At 35.3% G+C, this 19720-nt stretch overlaps 2 protein-coding genes and 1 pseudogene across 8 annotated transcripts; 2 read left to right on the forward strand and 1 right to left on the reverse strand.

Moving 5' to 3' along the window:
• Positions 1 to 1012: 1012 nt before the first annotated feature.
• LOC130216101 (mast cell protease 2-like) lies at positions 1013 to 3057 on the forward strand. The gene is made up of 5 exons (XM_056447990.1): positions 1013 to 1155; positions 1238 to 1394; positions 2075 to 2195; positions 2293 to 2520; positions 2604 to 3057. Exons 1-5 carry the CDS (start codon positions 1098 to 1100, stop codon positions 2796 to 2798), a joined length of 759 nt encoding a protein of 252 aa, XP_056303965.1. The 5' UTR covers positions 1013 to 1097; the 3' UTR covers positions 2799 to 3057.
• A 3675-nt stretch (positions 3058 to 6732) lies between these two features.
• LOC130216690 (mast cell protease 2-like) lies at positions 6733 to 8787 on the forward strand (annotated as a pseudogene).
• Positions 8788 to 11169: 2382 nt separating this feature from the next.
• On the reverse strand, positions 11170 to 15405 carry cirbpb (cold inducible RNA binding protein b). Of its 7 annotated transcripts, none has more exons than XM_056447552.1 (8): positions 15298 to 15405; positions 14591 to 14699; positions 14393 to 14499; positions 14102 to 14219; positions 13742 to 13955; positions 13579 to 13637; positions 11404 to 11493; positions 11170 to 11326 (listed from the first exon to the last, which is right to left on the reverse strand). In XM_056447552.1, exons 2-7 carry the CDS (start codon positions 14688 to 14690, stop codon positions 11489 to 11491), a joined length of 603 nt encoding a protein of 200 aa, XP_056303527.1. In that variant the 5' UTR covers positions 14691 to 14699; positions 15298 to 15405; the 3' UTR covers positions 11170 to 11326; positions 11404 to 11488. The 7 variants fall into 7 exon arrangements, with proteins under 7 accessions (XP_056303527.1, XP_056303529.1, XP_056303531.1 ...); XM_056447554.1 differs by having other exon boundaries at positions 13579 to 13644; XM_056447556.1 differs by having other exon boundaries at positions 13579 to 13647.
• Positions 15406 to 19720: the final 4315 nt, after the last annotated feature.

The raw sequence follows: 19720 nt of genomic DNA on the forward strand, positions 1-19720 counted from the left end.
GAGAGACAGATGAGACATGACAACCATAGGGTTGTAACACTATCGTTTCAGTTGGCTGTCATCCATTTGATGTGTTCACAGGCAACTTTTTGGTCCAGATGGGAGCAGACATAGGCGACGCAAGTTGACAGCACAGTTGGTTTTCTTTGCCACTAGTTCTTTGGTATCAGCTTGATGTGTCCCGGCCTTAAGAAAATTAAACAACAGTGCACAAGGACATCACAACCTCTGAGCAAAACCTTCTAGACAAGTGTATCTACAAATAAAACGACACATTCAATAAAGGTTTTGGCTAAGATATTCGACAGAGCAGGCCTTTGACTGTCAGCTTCAACACCTGAAATATTCACCTCCTCAAGTGGACTTTAACAATTAAAAAGTCCTGAAAAGTCATTATATATGCACAGGTTAAATGCCTGGTGGGTCTCTACCACCACAGCAGATGAGAACACTTGAATCAAGGAACGTCTTGAGCAACAAGGAAACACAGAGAACATTCAGTACATAAAAGCATGCACGCATGCCTCAAGAGGATCAGCGTACTCCAATGGCTTCCACAGTCTCCAGATCTCAATAGAGTACTTCTGAGATTGAGAGAAGGGTCATATTCATACCAAGAATGTGAAGTTGACGGCGTTGAATGATGCTACCATATCAAAAAAAATGCCAGAATCTTTGAAAAAAAAAAGTTTATGTCACTAAGAATACAGGCTGTTCTGGGGACATAAAGGTTAAATGAAGCTGAACACTATAAAAACAGCATGAAAAATATACACAAAACAGTAAACAAAATTGTTTGACATTTCAGATATAGGGAAATTCTCAGAACAACCAAGACTGCCACTACTCACGTGTGTTTTTTGATATTATCAGCAATGAGTGGATGAGGTTTAAAACAGGAAAAAAATGATGCTAATCACTACTGATCTATGATCAGCTCTTCCTCCATTAGTCTCTAATTGGAAAGCAGTTAAGTCAGTGAGACTGATCTGGATGCAGTTCATACTGCAGCTTCTATCATTACTGTTTTGCACTTCCTATAAAAGTCGAACTCAACATCTCTGAGCTGCACACTGAGTGAAACTGAGCGTTCAACGATGAGCATCTTTTGGCAAATCGCTAGTCTGCTACTGCTGCTGCGTTCCTGTGCTCCAGGTGACTATCATTTTAATGATTACAGCAGGTTATTTATCAGAATATGCCACTGAACTGTTTGAGTATAAAAAATTTGTTTTAGGTTTCTGCATGCGCGATGGGATTGTTGGTGGGAAACTGTCTATTCCACACAGTCGACCCTACATGGTCTACATTAAGGACTCAAATTCTAAATTAGCATGTGGTGGTTTCTTGATAAGAGAGGATTTTGTGCTTACAGCAGCCCACTGTGAACGAAGGTAGGTGAAACTATATATTAGAACTTTGTCGAAAGTTTACGTTCTTAAACATGAAGCGTTTTTTTTTTCCTCATTTGAATCAATTCCATAGTTAAACAGGATTTTTGCTAATCAAAGAACTTGATAGTTTACATATTTAGGATAGTTAAATTTAAATGAAACCAATTACATATATGTACTGACTTAAAGCACATAGACCCCCCCCCCAACAGCTATAAATGAATATGGATTATAACGTCTAAAGCTATGTTTTTGTGAAAGAAATCAGCTCTGCAGTTTAACAGAAACTTTTGTTGACATTTTACTGGTTTGAACCAATACATTGGATAAGAAATATAGATATATATATATATAGAAATAAGTCCGTAAAATTATAGAAAGGGTTGGTTTGTCAGTTTATTACCAGTTTTTTGTACCATAAATTACAACATTACAGATCATTTATCACTTCAAACTAATAAAAATGACAAATGAAGTCCAAAATCAAAGGTGTATTGCTAATTTACGAATATTTACAGTGTGTATAGATAGATAGATAGATAGATAGATAGATAGATAGATAGATAGATAGATAGATAGATAGATAGATAGATAGATAGATAGATAGATAGATAGATAGATAGATAGATCCTATAATTTTGTAAATCTCTCTTCTATGATATCTATTTTTTCACCTTTAGTCATCTAAAGGCGTATTTGGGGGTCAATGACACCAACATTTTACCTCACGGCATAGAGGTAGAAGCCACACCACATCCCAAATTCAATAACACACCAGGCGATGACATCATGCTTCTAAGGGTGGTTCTATAATCTATAAGCTTCATTAACACCACAGCTAATAAAATACAGTCCTTCATGACCGTAAACACATTGAATTTTGTATCTTGTCTTTCAGCTTAAGACGCCGGCAACTTTGAACAAAACTGTGAATATTATCACTTGGCCAGAATGTGAGAATAAGGAAATCTTGAAAGATTGCTTGGTCTTGGGTTGGGGCTGGGAGGCTTACAATGACGGGTGTCCATCAAGTGTCCTCAAAGAAGTAAATGTGACTCTGATAGACTTTAAAAAGTGTGGCACTCATTACACCCTTTGCTCTAATGGATCATTTGGACCAGCAAAGGTATTTTAGATTATACCACTCAAACTCGTATTTATGGTGCAGTTCTTGTGTAATTAATAATAATCAAATAATTTCATCCATAGGGAGACTCTGGAGGTCCACTTGTTTGTGGAGATGTTGCACAGGGAATTGTGTCTTATTACACAGAGTCATTTGGAATGTACCTCACAAGATACACTCGTATTTCTCACTACCATCAATGGATTGATCACATCCTGAATAAAACTAATCAGCAGCAACTCAAGGCATGGAGGGGGAAGTTGTATGAACTCGTTTAGTTGTCTGGTTCAGTGCAGAGTTAGTCATTTACGTTTGGTTAATAAGGAATAAGCATGTGACATTAAATATGCTAATTAAATTATATGTTTTTATGAAGCCATTTTTTCCCTTTCTAAAATCTACTGTGCAAATCTGTCTCTGCACTTGCAGGCCTCTACTGCCACCTTGTGCTGAAAGTGTATTTTATAATTGCTGAAAAAGTATGTTTAGGAGAAAGTGTGTAATGCAAATAACAAAATAAAATGCTATAAACAAAAAGCTTTACTGAATCGCTTTGTCTTTTTACATGATTATAAAGTGAAACCTTTTTATGAAACACACTGTAAAACCCTATTAGTTAACTCAATATGTTTGAGGAAACCGATTGCAGCAAACCATTTAAGTTTTAAAACAAAATGGTTTGAGTGTTGTAAACTTATATATTGTGTCACAAACACACAGTTGAAGTCAGAATTATTAACCCCCCGTTTATTCCCCCCCCCCCCAATTTCTGTTTAACGGAGAGATTTTTTCAACACATTTCTTAACATAATAGTTTTAATAACTCATCTCTAATAACTGATTTATTTTATATTTGTCATGATGACAGTAAATAATATTTTACTAGATATTTTTCAAGACATTCTATACAGCTTAAAGTGACATTTAAAGGCTTAATTAGGTATACTAGGCAGGTTAGGGTAATTAGGCAAGTTATTGTATATCGATAGTTTGTTCTGTAGACTATCGAAAAATATATATAGATTAAAGGGGCTAATAATTTTGACCATAAAAATGTTTTTGCTTTTTTGTTTTATATTAAAAACTGATTTTATTCTAGCCGAAATAAAACAAATAAGACTTTCTCCAGACGTACTGTGGAAATTTCCTTGCTCTGTTAAACATCATTTGGGAAATATAAAAAAAAAAAAATTAAAAGGGGGGCTATTAATTCTGACTTTAACTGTATATCGTTTGTGTTTGCCACACAGTGGCAAAAGTTGAACTGTTTTGAAACTTGACCGCCGCATGTGTGTAGGAACTGCTGATGGTGGCCATAGCAAAGACAAACGCAGTGGATCGCGAGCTCACAAATGTGTTTAAAGTCTTAAACAAAACGGCACGCGTCGCGTTTTCAACGTGGTTTTAGACACAATATGAAAATATAAAGAGTTAACCAGATACAGTACAAGAGGTTACAAGTAACAAAACACAATTAAATACATAATTTGCAAGCTACAGTAAACAAGAAGGTAACCATTTTAATCACACAAGTTACTTACACTTGTGAAATGGAGGAAGGAACTGATTCATGAACTGTGTACTGTAAAGTTCCTGTCAAGCTCCTTCCTTTAACAAACGACCGATGAATCCCCCATTGTAAGTGTGTATATTGCTGAAGCACTCGTCAGAAAAATGACAGGAACACAGCAGAAGGCTGGAGCTGTAATGCTGAGGTATTTTTGCAAAAATAAACTTCAACCACTGACTGACTGGATAGGGAAAATAACACTAACTTTCCCTCACACTCAGATCACAGCGTCTTCGCGACATGATTCAACCGGGATCTGCTACATTGTTTGTCTTCCTCTTTTTCTTTCTACAGTGTTTGTGGGTGGGGCCGGGGGGTTAAATTTTTCCCGGGTCTGCGTTTGCAACAAATGGGCGGGGCTTGAGTTCTGTATCGACACCACTCCGACGCAGCTAAAGACTTGTTACTGCGACGATTCATTCGAACCACTAAGAGTCAACTGTTTTATAGATGAAACATGGTGCACTTTCAGATTTAAGCTGGATATTTCACTTCACTTTACACACTCCATGGAAGGTCATTTTCAAAAACCCATAACTCTTAAAGCTCAGTTCTATTGACAATGACTCTCAAATATTCTTCAATATTTCTTCTTTTGTGTTCAACAGAATAAAGGTTTGGAACCCCTTGAGGAAGATAAAATAGTATATTTAAATTTTTGAGTGAACTACCATTTATGTCTCCTCCATCTCATCCCATTAAATGAAACAGCTTTTTTTATTCTGGATTAAGTGATTTGGTTTTTGAGTAATTTTATTGGAAATATATGTACAAACTTAAAATGTAAATTAATTTATAAAGCCAGTAGAGACAGCAAATGTACAGATTTTTTTATCTAACCATATTAGGAATGTATTGTCACTGACTTTTAATTTCTGTCTCTTTTCTGGTCTTGTCCGTTACAAAAATGAGCTTCAAAAAGGCATACAAAAGGTTAAAGATGATCAAAAGACTTAATCTAACAAACATACTCACAAACTTAAGCTGTGGCGCTGTGGTTAGAGTACGCATTATCTGGTAATCTTCTGAGAACTGCAGAATAAACACGACGGGTTGTATGTGTGGGTAGAAGATGTTGTGAGCTGTAATGCAAGGCAAACATTTCTGAAGTCAGGAGCTGAACACAGATGAAATTTAACAATTACGTTCTTCCAAATGCAGAATATCTGAATGATTTAGTGCACTGCATAATCCCAAGACATGCGCCGGCTAAATCCTGATCTCTCAAATGAAATTTCACAAGTATGGCCAAATTTCTAAGTGTCAAATGCAACTAAATCAGAACCAGCAACCTGATCAACCAGTCATTTATTCTGGTGAAATATGTATTTTCCTGTTTGCCATTTTATCCAACTGATGCTAGAAACTCCCTGGCATCAAACCGTATATATAATGTGTTCATAAAACGCTTTTTTATTCAATTTTTTTTGCATATTTAAAGATTAGATGAGTGAAATTTGTTTGGTTTTTTGTTTCATAACTTTGGTTGTTCACCAATATTAGGATGCAGTTCAAACCACTGGACCTAGAGGGATCTAAAGCAAACACTACACATGAAAACGGAACAAGATTGGTAAGCAAGATATATACACTGTAAAACCCAACTGTCAACTTAATCAAATGAAATGAGTGTAGTTAACTCAAAATTTACTGGAAGTTAATTCTACTCATTTGAAAAGAGTTTTGAACTCAGCGTTGAAGGTAAAGAGTTAATTAAATGCTTCATTACTTCAACTTAAATGGAGCAAGTTCACAGTACTCATATAGATTAATTTGTTTTAACTCAAATGCTCAGTTTCCTCAAGCGGTTTGAGTTGCCTTAACTTGGGTTTTACAGTAGTCAGTTGGTTTGAGTTCTCTTCATGTAATGGGTTTTACTGTGCTCAGATTGCTTCGTTTCCTCAAATGGATTAAGTTCACAGTACTCATTAGGCTTAGTTTTTTTAACTTAAATGGTTTGTTGCAATCGGTGTCCTCAAACAGTCTGAGTTACCTTAACTTTTTGGGTTTTACAGTGTAGGAGGTTTCTTATGAAACGTATGCCAAACATTGAGAAGTTTGCAGTCTTGAATCATTAAAAGGATGTTTTTAGCTCATTGTAACTTATTAAACTAAGTTAATCAAGTTCTAACTTAATTTAATTAGTTCCGCAAACTGTTTTAAGTCAGGTTAACATAATGCGAGTTCAATAGGCTCATAAGGTTAATTTGATTCAGCTTAAAAATTTAAGACAACCAGGATATTTTACAGAGTAGGCATCTATTAAAATACATTTAATTTATAGAATTACTATTTTGTAGAATTACCTATTTTACCCCACCCACAATTGTTAATTCTCCAAAAGCTCCATGGTTTCTAACACTGACATTGAATTTTCCAGAACTATATCAAGATTGCCACTAACGTGTTTTCTGATATTATCAGCAATGTGTGGATAAGTTATAAAACAACACAAACACTGATAATTACTGATCTGTGATTAGATCTTTCTCTAAATGTCACTAATTAAAATGCTGTTATATCAATGAGACTGATCTGGATGCAGTTCATACTGCAGCTTCTATCATTATCTTCCTAACTTCCTATAAAAGCAGAACTCAACATCTCTGAGCTGCACACTGAGTGAATCTGAGCTTTCAATGATGAGAATCTTTTGGCAAACCACTAGTCTGCTACTGCTGCTGCGTTCCTGTGCTCCAGGTGACCACATTGAATTTATTTTAAAAACTGATTGTTTAGCAGAATATGCTTCAAATTGTTTTATACAACTAATCTATTTTTAGGTTTTTCTGTTTATGCCATTGTCGGGGGTCAAGTCTCCACTCCACACAGTTGACCCTACATGGTCTACATTAAGGACTCAAATTCAAAATTAGCATGTGGTGGTTTCTTGATAAGAGAGGATATTGTGTTTACAGCAGCCCACTGTGACCGAGGGTAAGTTAATCTTTTTAAAATTCAGAATATATAGAGGAGGTACACAAACACTGCGGATAAATCTGGCAGTTTATAGAAGTTTATACATCTAAAGGTGTATTTGGGGGTCAATGACTCCAAGGTTTTACCTGAAGATATAGAGGTGGATCCCATTCCACATCCAAAATTCTCTATGAGCACATCAGATCATGACATCATGCTTCTAAAGGTATGTATAATCCTGAACAATTTAATTGGCATTACACTTACACTGTAAAACCCAACAGTCAACTTTATCAAAAGAAATACCTCATCACTTCAACTTAAATGGAGTAAGTTCACAGTACTCATATAGATTAGTTTTTTTTACCTGGTTTGTAGCCATAGGTTTCCTCAAACGGTTTGAGTTGCCTTATCTTATCGGGTTTTACAGTACTCAGTTGGTTTGAGTTCTCTTCATTTATTGGGTTTTACTGTGCTCAAACGGCTTCGTTTATTCAAATAGATTAAGTTCACAGTACTCGTTAGGATTAGTTTTTTAACTTAAATGGTTTGTTTCAATCAGTTTCCTCGAATGGCTTGAGTTACCTTAACTTTTTGAGTTTTACAGTGTATGAAAGGACATTTTACTACACTGTAAAACCCAATAAGTTAAGGCAACTCAAACCATTTGAGGAAACCGATTGCTACAAACCATTTGAGTAAAAAAAAAGCAAATCTATATGAGTACTGTGAACCTACGCTATTTAAGATGAAGTAATGAGGTATTTAATTAACTCTTTACCTTCAACACTGAGTTTAAAATTTTTCAAATGAGCAGAATTAACTTTCAGTAAATTTTGAGTTTACTACACTCATTTCATTTGACTTGGGTTTTACAGCGTATGATTATAAATCAACTAAACTGTGAGTGCAAATATCGCAACTGTTTGCTGGAACTTCAGAACATTATTATACATTATCATTATTATTACACAATTATACAAAAAATTTGTTTCTCACCCAAAACCTTTTATCCATGCCTCAAAATTTAGAGTTATTGTGTCAGTAATTTGGCCACGATCACCAAAATAGAACGTATTTTTGTCATTGCGTGAGCCACACTGGTCAAAATACCAAACAAAAAGCTAATGGTTCAGAGAACCGAACTTACTGTTTTTTTAAACAATCGAGAATTGAGCCGAAGCAACTGAGGGAAAAAATGTAATAACATCAAATGAAAGAAAAACACTGATGTTGGTACAGTGTAGGGGTTTACTTTAGTATCTTCATTTCCAGCTTAAAACACAAGCTACTTTCAATGAATCTGTAAATATTATCACCTTGCCAAATGAGAACGAGGAAATCTGAAAAGACTGCATGGTCTTAGGTTTAGGCTGGGAGGATTACAATGACGGGCCTCCATCAAGTGTCCTCAAAGAAGTAAATGTGACTGTTAGATTCTAACAAATGTGGCCTTGGTGACACTCTTTGCACTGAAGGATCAACTGGACCAGCAAAGGTATTTCAGTTGATATCACTTAGGTTTGTATATATGGTGTATTTTGGTTGCATTCTGATAGGAAAATGATCATCCACAGGGAGACTCCGGAGGTCCACTTGTTTGTGCAGATGTTGCACAGGAAATTGCGTCTTTTCACATAAAAGAGTTATCTGGAAACTACTTAACAAGATACACTCGTATCTCATACTTTCTTTGGATGTATCAAGTCATTGCATTAGAGGTTCCTGAAGACACAGTATCAGTAACATCTAAGGAGTATGAATCTTTCTGTGTCTAAAATCTACTTATGCATTTGGCCACCACTGCACATTTTTGGTTAGTTTGTGCCAATAAACAATATCATCTAAACACAAATAGAGTTTAAGCAAATATTAACCCAAGCTCATGGACCATTCTGCCTTTCTCTTCCACCTATTGCCTTGTTTGTACTATTCTTTCAAAATAAAAACACTTTAAAATGATTTATTCCTCAAATTTCTTTAATAAATTATTTCTCCTTTTATACAAACAGTGGTTTAGACTTCCTGACATGAACCTTTATATAAGACTTGTTTTTTTGGGAGACGTACAAATTGCAAGTGCAATTTATTTTCCTTCTTTTCTATTGTTATTTTAATAAGAGAATTGGAATTTGTGACATCTTCTGGTGTAAACATCATAATACAGTTATATTTTAATTTAATCAGAAAATGCATACAGAGTGACATAAAAAATGTACAGGTCACACTTCATTTTGATGGTCCGTCTGTAGAATTCTAATTGTCATTAGATTATAAGTAGACTGTTAGGTTGGGGTTAGTAAGTTGACATGTACTTGCAAAGTTTCTTGTACTCAGTTGAATGTCTTTATCTCATTATAACAGATATTAAGCAGACAGTCTACTAATACTCAAATGGACCATCAAATTAAAGGGTTACAATTTAAATTTTAAAATTCAAAATGGCAATTTTAATACGGTCATGTATAATACTGTCAAATGTTGCTTCTATCTATATTTTCATATTCAAAAAGTAGACCTAAAAATCGCCAGTTGTCTGTGCATGCTCGTTAGGTTAGGGGTTATTTTAAATAAAAAATAAAATAATAAAAAAGTCAAATACCTTACATAAATAGTAATGGCAAACTGGAAAATGTTCAGTTTGGTTCTACAATTTAAGTTTAGTTTTACCTCTGCAACATATTTAATGCACTTTACATAAGAAATTTACCTGAGAATGAAAAAAGTTCTCCAAAAAGGAGGTCCAATTTCCTCACAATGGTATAGATTTATGTATTCTAATATAAAATCAAGTAATAAAGCCAGAGTGAGATGGTGGGGTGGGACACTTGTTTGCGGAGAAGTTGCACAGAAAATTGCTTTGACCTTAAAACCAGTCAAATAGACTATCACAGTGTACAATCATATTTCATTCATCGGATTTAGTCAGTGCAACCCGTTTCTAACATCTATATGCATTCATGCAGCTGCTCTCCTCCACTGCCACCTTGTGGTGACCATATGCCATCTACGCTAATAAAGCATCTGTCCCATCGTAAAGAAGCCAGTGCAGATTTTGAAATTAATACTTTTCTAGAGCACATTCTAGCAAAATACAGTACAAATCTCAAGAAATGCTTACATTTTAATGATGCTACGAGCCAAAAGCCATTCAGTGCTCCGACAGGTTTTGTTAAATATGGCAGGTTGTGCTCGAGATGATCAGTTTTCCAGTTGAGGAACCGCTTCTAATGCCGATCCCCTCGCTCATTGTGCTTCCAGACATGTCTGTATGGTTCTCAAAAAGGCAGCGCTGGGTGGAACTACTTACTGTAATTACACTGAAGGGATTACTTTTTATTTTTAGGCAATTATTTGCTTAAATACTGCAAGTAAATTCAACAGTTCTGTATAAATCAATTCGGAGCAGAGTAACTGCTTTTGGTTACACAAATGTTTTGCATAATTAAATTTAAACAAAAATAACAATTGTTCAATTCTGAAAAAAAAAAAAAAAAAAAAAAAAAAAAACTTAGCTATTAGCAGATTGAGAAAAGCAATTTAATTACTTAATGTTATTTTAAAATAATTAAAAAGGGATTTAAATAAATTTCGCGCTATTAGAAATGATTTTAGTAACTTGCCCTACACTGCTGGTACTTTTTTTTTTTATATATACACAAGTTCAGCAATTCTCGAATAAGATTAAAAACTGAATTTTTTTTATTAATTTGTTTTTTTAAATGTTAAAGCACCCCATGTTTAAATTTAGTTCATTTAAGATTGTATAAGTAACCAAAAGGCTCCACTACATTGTTGCATTAGATTAACATTACATGTGAAGTGGATTTGGTGATTATTTTATTTTCTCTCCGCTGCCATGACATTAGAAAATGTGACTGCTAGACCAAACTGTGGTACAACTGACTTTACACCGAGCAATCTACTGGACCAGCAGTTATAAATTATATAAATTTCATTCATGGTGTATTAGGATTCAACTTTAATACCAAGTTAAATACCACTCATTTGATAATTATTTTTTACACCTGTAATCTACCACACAAGATTTCCAAACACAGCCTACATCAGCTGCATGGAACGAGGCAAGCTGGAAAAACTTTACTAACCAAATCACTCAATATAACAACCCATGAAAATAAACATGCAACACGAAGTACTAAATGTAAACAAGCTTTATTGAAGTGTCCATCACTCACACTACAAAAACGACCTCTCTGAAAAGTAGCATACAAACATCTAGACTTCATGTTGTCTGAACAGTGAAACGCTTCCCTTTGAGAGAGGGATTCATCCACAAAGGCATTTCCAATAGCCCTGGGAAAGGGAAAAAAATAAAAATATTTAGTATTACATCAAGTTTAAGATTTATAAAAACCGTACTAAATGCATACCTCTTATATTAACAGCGGATGACGACTTCACTTCATCACGGAGTTTAACGTGCTCATCTAGTTTTCAAATGCAACATCCAGAGAGTCAGCCTGGAAAATAAAAAGGATATTTTACTACAAAAAACATGATTAATCATGCAGTTAAAGACAAACACTTCTACTTTAAAATCAAAACTACATTGAAAACATAGGGCCAGACTACTTCTTTATAGAGACTCCATAGCAAATCACTCAAAAGACAAGGTGACGCAGAGGCTACATCTCTTCAAAAAAAATTTCAATCTCTTTGTGACTAGTGACAAAAATACATGGTTTATAATGAGTGCAGACAAAAAAATGCAATCAGAACAGGGACTTAATCTCATTTCAAGGGCTGCATGAGGCACTTTCTGCCAAAAAAGCAGCACACTTAAAAAATAAAAATTCATGCAGCTTTCTCATTTAAAAAAACAGGAAGTTGTGGAACAGGATTGAACACATTCTGGAGATAAGTCACTTGTTGAGGCAATAGTCGAAGAAAACATGGACAATGAGAACTGTTGTAGGATGCGTACAGGAGAGCAAAAGGTTTTACCTCACATTACAGGCCTATCTCCACAATTGACCTAGCCATGAGAGCAGCTTTCATCAGGATTCTTGAGTCGGAAGGCACAACACTTCATTCTCCAAGGACATTGAGGATTTCCAAAATTTCTAGCAGAGAACTCTTGGATCCAATGAAGCATTATACAGAACCATTGGGTGCTTTATCATAACAGCAACGTTTCATCTTTAAATTGGTTTACTGAGCTAGATCTGAGTTTTATTTGCTAGTATAAGGTTTAAGATCCCAGATGCTAAGTTCCCCCCTAATCAATCCAAAACATAACTGACTAGCATGGACTTTTAAATATCGGAGGCAAAAGAAATCAGAGCGTTTTCCAACCACTTTTTAATGGGCTTCATGAAGCCAATTTAATACAAAAAGAAAAGGATTCTGAGGTGTTGATACAGAACAGAGCACAAAATTGACATTTAAGAGGATACGTTCAGTCCACAGCAGAGCATACTTTAAAAATAAATTTAGACTGTGCAAAGAGTAAAGTACCTTGGGTCATCAGTCCTAACATGAGGCTTAATGATCCAACCCAAGTGGTTTACTCTTTGAAATGGAGTATTTACAAATCTTTAGCAACATCAAGGAGGTTTGCCGGAGACAACTCCAATGCAACATGCCTGCCTTGCTTCACTAAAGGAATGCATCACAACATGGAGGTGGCAAAGAGCCATAAAGAACACATCACAGCTTATCAAGCTTCTATTAGAGGATCGGATTAGAATATTTTTCAGGTGGCGAAGCTGCCGCTTTTAAAATTTATTTTAAATGCAAAAGGCCCCTAGCAGTTTCAGTGAGCCAGTGAGAAATTGGTCCAAAGATCTTTGAGGAAATTGGTCTTAGAAGCTATCAGGCTGTGTTGGACAGGTCAGTTTTCACGCATGGTTTCAGAGACAGTTTCTTAAACACATACTAAAAAAAGAAACAAGAATTTCAAAACCCCTGTGAGTATCTATAACAATTCCCAAGGTAAAATAGCAGATACAGGTAGCCTCACCAGGCTTGAAACTCTTACAGTAACTGAATGCTCATTGATTTTATGCAGCTCCTCAACGAGGAACATCCTGCAGATACTTGACGGGTAAAAAAAGGGGACTGTCTTTAATAGAACATTTCAACTGGAACACAACGTAAAGCAAAAAAAGTAAAAAATAAAAAAGGTCTTCGAAGAGCGCATCTTTTTAAATACAGCCAGCGTAGGGATGATCTTGCAATCAGGGTTTTTTTACTCGTGTGAAGCTGAGGACAAGAAGTAGGCAAGAGTGTAAAGGCACTGGAGCATTGAGAACATCCTTTCCAAACAGAACTGATACCAAGACATGATTCTTTTTCGAACAAGGACTTATTGACTATTGATCAAGTGCACAAAACCGACTTTAGTGGTTAAAACTGAAAAATGACTTTTTGGATTGTGGTCAGCAATTCCAAGGTAAGGGCAACCAAGTTGACTGATCTCAAAAGTTCAAATATGGCAGTTTGGCTTTCATCTTGCATTATTCTAAAGGCAAAAATGGACAGATTTATAGTGCAGGTTGGTGCAGTTGACTAGTAAGGTTTAATAATTATAAATCAATACGTACCGTAACTGTCGTAACTGTCTCTGTAGGATCCTCCAGAGCGGTCGTATCCCCCCTGGTTCCTAAAATCAACAGTAATATTTGCCATATTTAAGGGGCTCACGGTTGCAAGGGTAAGAACACTCTTCCATATGCGTACCCATTCCAAATGTAAGAGATCCCTCACCTGTTATCCCTGTATCCACCGCCGCTGGAGTATCCTCCACTCCTGTTGGAGTATCCACCACCGCCATAGGATCTGTCACCACCTCCATAGCTTCTTTCCCCCCCACCATAGCCTCTATCTCCACCGCCATAGCTGCGGTCTCCTCCATAGCTCCGATCACCACCAAAACTCCTGTCACCACCATAGCTTCTGTCTCCGCCATATCCTCCACCACCTGTTTACACAAGAAAATCAAGTTAACTTGATGCAGCCATTCACGTGGACAATCAGCTTTGTCATGTTAATGTGTTGCTGAGACCCCTTCAAATGCAAATGTGGCCATCTGCTAGTGCAATCACATTTAAATGTGAGAATTCCCACCTCTTCCTCTGCTGCCCCTGAAGAAGCCTCTGCCACCTCTGGAACCCCCCCTGAAACCACCAGACCGTCCACCAGATTTGCCAGCTTCATCAACGCGAATCATGCGACCATCAACAGACTTAAAAAAAAAAAAAAAACACATTAAGACAATCCAAATTAGGATAACTTTTATTTAAACATGTACAATAGCTAGAAAAGGATAGGAGTTGCAAAAATATTTTACAACAAATGCATGGTGTCCTAGAACTTAAATATCAGGCTTTAATTTTTAAAAAAGACTAAAATTCTCACCTTTCCATTCATGGCAGCCATGGCATCCTTGGCGTCCTCTGGATTTTCAAAAGTCACAAAGCCAAAGCCTCTGGAACGGTCAGTTTCACGGTCCCTGATAACATCAACTACAAAAAAGAAAGAAAAAAACACCATGTAAAATGTTGCAACAATTTACAATTAGAAACTACTTCAAAAAGGGAAGAAAAAAATACAAACCTTTGGCAATGGTTCCATATTTGGAGAAAGCTTCCTCCAAGGACTGCTCTGTGGTATCATAGCTCAGACCACCAATGAAAAGCTTTCCCTCGTCAGACATGATGATAACCTGAAAAACACAAAAACCATGGTTGACCTAAAAACGCAACGTTTATAAAACATCGCATGCACAGAAGCGAAAGCAAAAACACCGCGCCTAAAAGTGCGTCACAAGGAAACGCCATTTTCTCCCCATCCCCTCTTCCTCACAACGTGCTGCAGCCATTTTGCTTCAAAGAAATGTTTTAAATCTTAAATATATCAGTGCCCCCAATACTTCACATCTTGATCGATATTCGTTTTATATCCATAGTGAAACGATTTACTGTTACAAAACACAGTTTTGTAGAAAGTAGGTCAGTGGAACTAGGTCACGGAAAGCAATTAGCGTTAATGTTACGCCAACAGCGGTAACAAAGAAAGTCACAAAATCGTACTTTTCCGCGACTACTCAAATGCTGCATTTGAGACCTTTTAAGTAAAACGACAGTCACATCCGAGACCATTACACAAATATTTTAAATACTCGTAAATATGCAAGTATATCAAATGTCGCCTAAATGCGACCAATAAAGTAGAATAAAAACTAAACAGCCACAAAACACGGCGACGCATATTAATACTTCAGTACAGACCGAAAACATGGCAAGAAAGATCATATTTGTTACCTCAGTTTCTCTCGAACACACAGGACGGTTACAGAGCGCGTCGCCGACTGCGGCAGAATGAGAAAGAGCACAGAAAATGGCGCCAGTTTAAAGGCTTCACGTCACTGCGGATCAATGAGGGCGGGTTCACTTCGCGTCGCGTCACAGGCTTTACATGAATAAGGATCCCTTTGTTACGGTTATAATGCTCTTACGTGGAAATATATTGTTTTTTTATAGCATATGAAAAGTGCATATAACATTTACGGTCATAAATTTACAGTTACCAGTGGATAGGGCAAACAACAAACAAGGTACTGCATGTATTATTGACAGAAATAAATAAATAAACCCTTACCCCTAAACCTTTTGTGTGTCTGTGGGGGTGTGTGCGCGTGCGTGCGTGTGTAATCCTATACTATTTGAAACTAATTTGATTGCTCAACTTCATACTGTATATATTTAACTGAAGGACTGAATGAACAGATTCTAACAAATTGACAACATATATTTTATTTGTATATTGGGGTGATGCTTGAGGTTGATTATCAGAATAATCAGAAGACAAAAAATTATCTCCCAGTTTACCAGTGAAATAGGGGAGAGCGGGGACGAAAGTACCATTTTTCATAAAAACCTAATTTTAAAAAATTGTGTTTTTAGCAGAAATATGTTTTTGCTGTAGTTACTAACTCACAAGAGTGGTCTGTCAAATTCAGGCGTTATTTTGTATGGATGTAGATCAACACCAATATAATTTCACTTTTAACAAAAGTTGCACAGTTACTTTTGACCCCATCAGTAGGGATGAAAGTAACACATGTCTGCATCAAAAGTAGCACAACAAAATTTGCTTGATTTACTGGCTTAATCTTGTTTATTTTAAATATATCTGACTATGACCTTGTTAATATGTTAACTGCAAACATATTGTGTCCCCATTTGTTATTGCAAAATAAAATTCGACTGCATTTTCATTTTAAATTTCAGTTCAATCTGAATGTCTAAATGTTGACATTTCCTACATTTTTAAAATATTGTTGTATTATTATTGGCATTATGCATTCATTTTATAAACATCTGAATCCAAACACTGTAAACTAATGTGGATGTGAAAAATAAGGTTTGTCTTTTAGCAGTGGGACATAATTAACAGTTTGTCCCTACAGGAACTCTTGCCATTTAAATCTGATTTACTTACAGACTGCAAGGATGTGTTATTGCACTAAATAACCTGTATATTGATCATTAGTGTGACACATAAAAAGAGAAACACAACCTGTAATAAGATAAAAAAGAACTACGATAATTTACTTTTTGGCCGATGCAGAGGCGCAGTAGGTAGTGCTGTCGCCTCACAGCAAGAAGGTCGCTGGTTCGAGGAGTTTGCATTGTAATTTACTTTTTGTACTCAAAAACAGAAATTCGGACCTAACCACGAGACCTAACCACAGCACATGGTCCCAAAATATGATATCTGATATTTGACAGCAAGGTTTGCACGCTGAGTTATAGCCTGGAAAGCAAATGTCGCTTTGCTACTTTCGTCCCACGTTACTTTCGTCCCCGCTCTCCTTATTTAAAATTTTTGCAACAAATATGTGGGCCTGAAGATAACAGTTTGATTGTCATTTAGGTTACATGATTAATAGTTCACTCAAAATCTACAATTTATTCACTCATTTACAATTTACTCCCTAGACTGGTTCCAAACCTGAGTTTTTTATTCTGTTGAAGACAAAATAATATATTTTAAAGAAAGATAAAACTGTAGGCCTAACCGACATCCATATACAAAAAAACAAATAGGCTATATATGGAAGTTTTCAGCTTTCTTCAAAATAATAAATTTTTCTTCTAAAGAATAAAGAAACAAGTAACGTATGAGTAAATATAACGGAAGTATTTTATAACTATCTCTAAAGTCTGAAATCTCTTAAAAATTTGCATTTTTTGTGTAAATGGATCTCTTAATATAGCATAGTTTGCCATAAGCTAAAGACACATAGACTGATCTTGAAACATTTATACTGTTGAGAATATGATTAGATATGCAATTATAATTATATAATCAAAATGAATTGATTGTATTTGTTTCTGAACCTCCATTGACTCAAATCTAATTTTGGAATATTTCAAACCAAACAATTAACTATAACATCTTTCAAGTAAAGATAAATTCAAATAGAGCACTATGTGTAAATGTGTATGTTTGTGAGGGAAGTTGTGCTTAGTATTGAGAGGGGTGAATTTATTATTTAGTTTACTAATTTTGCACTGTTTAACTGAATCAATTTCCAAAAAACTGGATTTCCATAAATGCATAGAGGAGGCTATTATAACCTGTAACCCGGAGCTAATTTTATTAGAATTAAATGCATTTTTTTTTTAATCAGCAACGATTCTGCAAATACATTGGCCTTGGACTTACTTGTCGATGGCTCATCAAAGAGTATCAGTGTAATTCACTGAATTACCATAACAGTGATAGTGCTCATCAATTATGCAACTTTTTAGCATACTAAACAATGTGGCAGACTGAGGACCCCTGCAGGGCATCGATGACCCCACCCAGGAACAGTTGGGTGCAGATTGGCAGTGATTGTGGAGAGCCGCAACTCAAGAGTTCACTCCGTAGGAGAATCAAATAGTTCTGGATGTGCTAATGTGTGGCAATCAGCTACAATACACTAGGATGTGCTGGCTTGATAGTCCATCCATAACTAAGTAAAAGTACTTATTCTCTACTTGTTTCAACAAGCTTTTATGAGATTCTTTCTTCTGATGAGCATAAAATATATCTAAAGAATTGTTTTTGGTCACTTCCCCATTTCTCTCTCTTAAAGGCACAGTTCATCAATTATGTCATCATCTACTTTACTTGTTTCAAACCTTCATGAGTTGCTTTCTTCTGTTAAACAAAAAAGAAGATATTTTGAAAAATGTTGGAAACCTGTAACTGTTGACTTCCATATTTGTTTTTTCTTACTATATGGAAGTTAATGTTACAGGTTACCACCGTCTTAAAATAAATATTTTTAAGATTTTAAACAGAAGAAAGAAGCTCATAAATGTTAGGAACCATTTGAGGGTATGTAAATAGTGAAAAAAATTATAATTTTAAGGTAAACTAGGGGAGTGCGGGACACAGGGTAAAACGTAACATAGATTTTTAAGTTATTTGTTCAGGATTAACCTTGCCATGCTTCCAAGGTTTTCACCAGCGTCGGCAGACATCTTTCTGCCAGTTATTAAAAAAGTTCTGCAAAATTTGCACGAGAAACACAGGAGAAACCATTTTTGCAGCATAAAAGTATTTTTTATTATAGTCGATATTTGCTATATTTGTACAATTTTACAGCTTGTTGATAAAAAAATCTGTGAAAGTAGGCTATTAGTGAAATGTTAGTGAAATCTTATATTGTTGTGATTACTGTCTCCTAGGCTAAAAGATGAAACCATTTTGAAAGATGTAAAAACAACAGTGACTGCTAGCCAGTTTTGATGAAAACATGACACAGCTTGTAACAGGGGGTTACAAATTAGCAACAAACTGCTGAACACCAATTAAACAAACAAAAACTATTTTAAGTGTAATGTTAGGAACTTTTTATATAGAAATATAATAACAATAATAATAATAATTTATTTTATTAGATAATATTTTTCTATATAATAGAATAAAACAATTGTGTTGCTAATACTGCAAATAAATGCATTGTATAATAATGTATAATAATGCAAATAAATCCAAATGTTTTTATTCAATAGATACATAAATAAATAAACATACTGTGCTATGTAGATAAAGAAAAAGCTAAGTACTGAGGAAATATAGCTACTATTTTAAGTGATCTGGATTCAAATCAATTGTGTTAAATCTGCCTTTTAAAGCATGTGTTACAATTAATCCTCTGTCAGTTACAACTTGACCCACAGGTGTTAAATAGTAACATTTTTACTCCAGGCACTTTTGGCAATACTGCTCACAAACCATAGGTCTGGTGATCGTACAACCAGTGCTCATTTGTAGGAGAGGCTTGTGTGTTGGTCTAACCCCATTACTTTGTTCATTATTTGGCCACAAAAAAGGGTTACTCTGTGCCCCACTCCCCTCTACACCTTGTTTATCCAAAAAAATGGAAAATATGTCATCATTCACTTGCATCATAGTATTTTATCGCAAACATGCTTGAAGTTTTTTCCTATCCATTGAACTCCAAAAATTTATACAGTTGAAGTCAAAATTATTAGCACCGCTGTTTATTTTTTCCCAAATTTCTCTTCAACGGAGAGCAAATTTTTTCAACCCATTTCTAAACATAATAGTTTTAACAACTCATTTCTAATAACTGATTTATTTTATCTTTGTCATGATGACAGTAAATAATATTTTACTAGACATTTTTCAGGACACTAGTAGTCAGCTTAAAGTGACATTTTA

Source organism: Danio aesculapii, chromosome 22, assembly GCF_903798145.1.
Source record: "Danio aesculapii chromosome 22, fDanAes4.1, whole genome shotgun sequence".
Classification (NCBI taxonomy): domain Eukaryota; kingdom Metazoa; phylum Chordata; class Actinopteri; order Cypriniformes; family Danionidae; genus Danio; species Danio aesculapii.

Excerpts from the sequence above, each read along its gene's own strand:
- cirbpb (XM_056447550.1), bottom strand. The coding sequence starts at position 14,690 with ATGTCTGACGAGGGAAAGCTTTTCATTGGTGGTCTGAGCTATGATACC. Across the intron at positions 13,956-14,101 it reads CAGGGGCAGCAGAGGAAGAG|GTGGTGGAGGATATGGCGGA; the intron begins GTGGGAATTCTC and ends TTGTGTAAACAG. Across the intron at positions 13,638-13,741 it reads GGTGGATACAGGGATAACAG|GAACCAGGGGGGATACGACC; the intron begins GTGAGGGATCTC and ends TGTTGATTTTAG.
- LOC130216101 (XM_056447990.1), top strand. The coding sequence starts at position 1,098 with ATGAGCATCTTTTGGCAAATCGCTAGTCTGCTACTGCTGCTGCGTTCC. Across the intron at positions 2,196-2,292 it reads ATGACATCATGCTTCTAAGG|CTTAAGACGCCGGCAACTTT; the intron begins GTGGTTCTATAA and ends CTTGTCTTTCAG. Across the intron at positions 2,521-2,603 it reads GATCATTTGGACCAGCAAAG|GGAGACTCTGGAGGTCCACT; the intron begins GTATTTTAGATT and ends TTTCATCCATAG.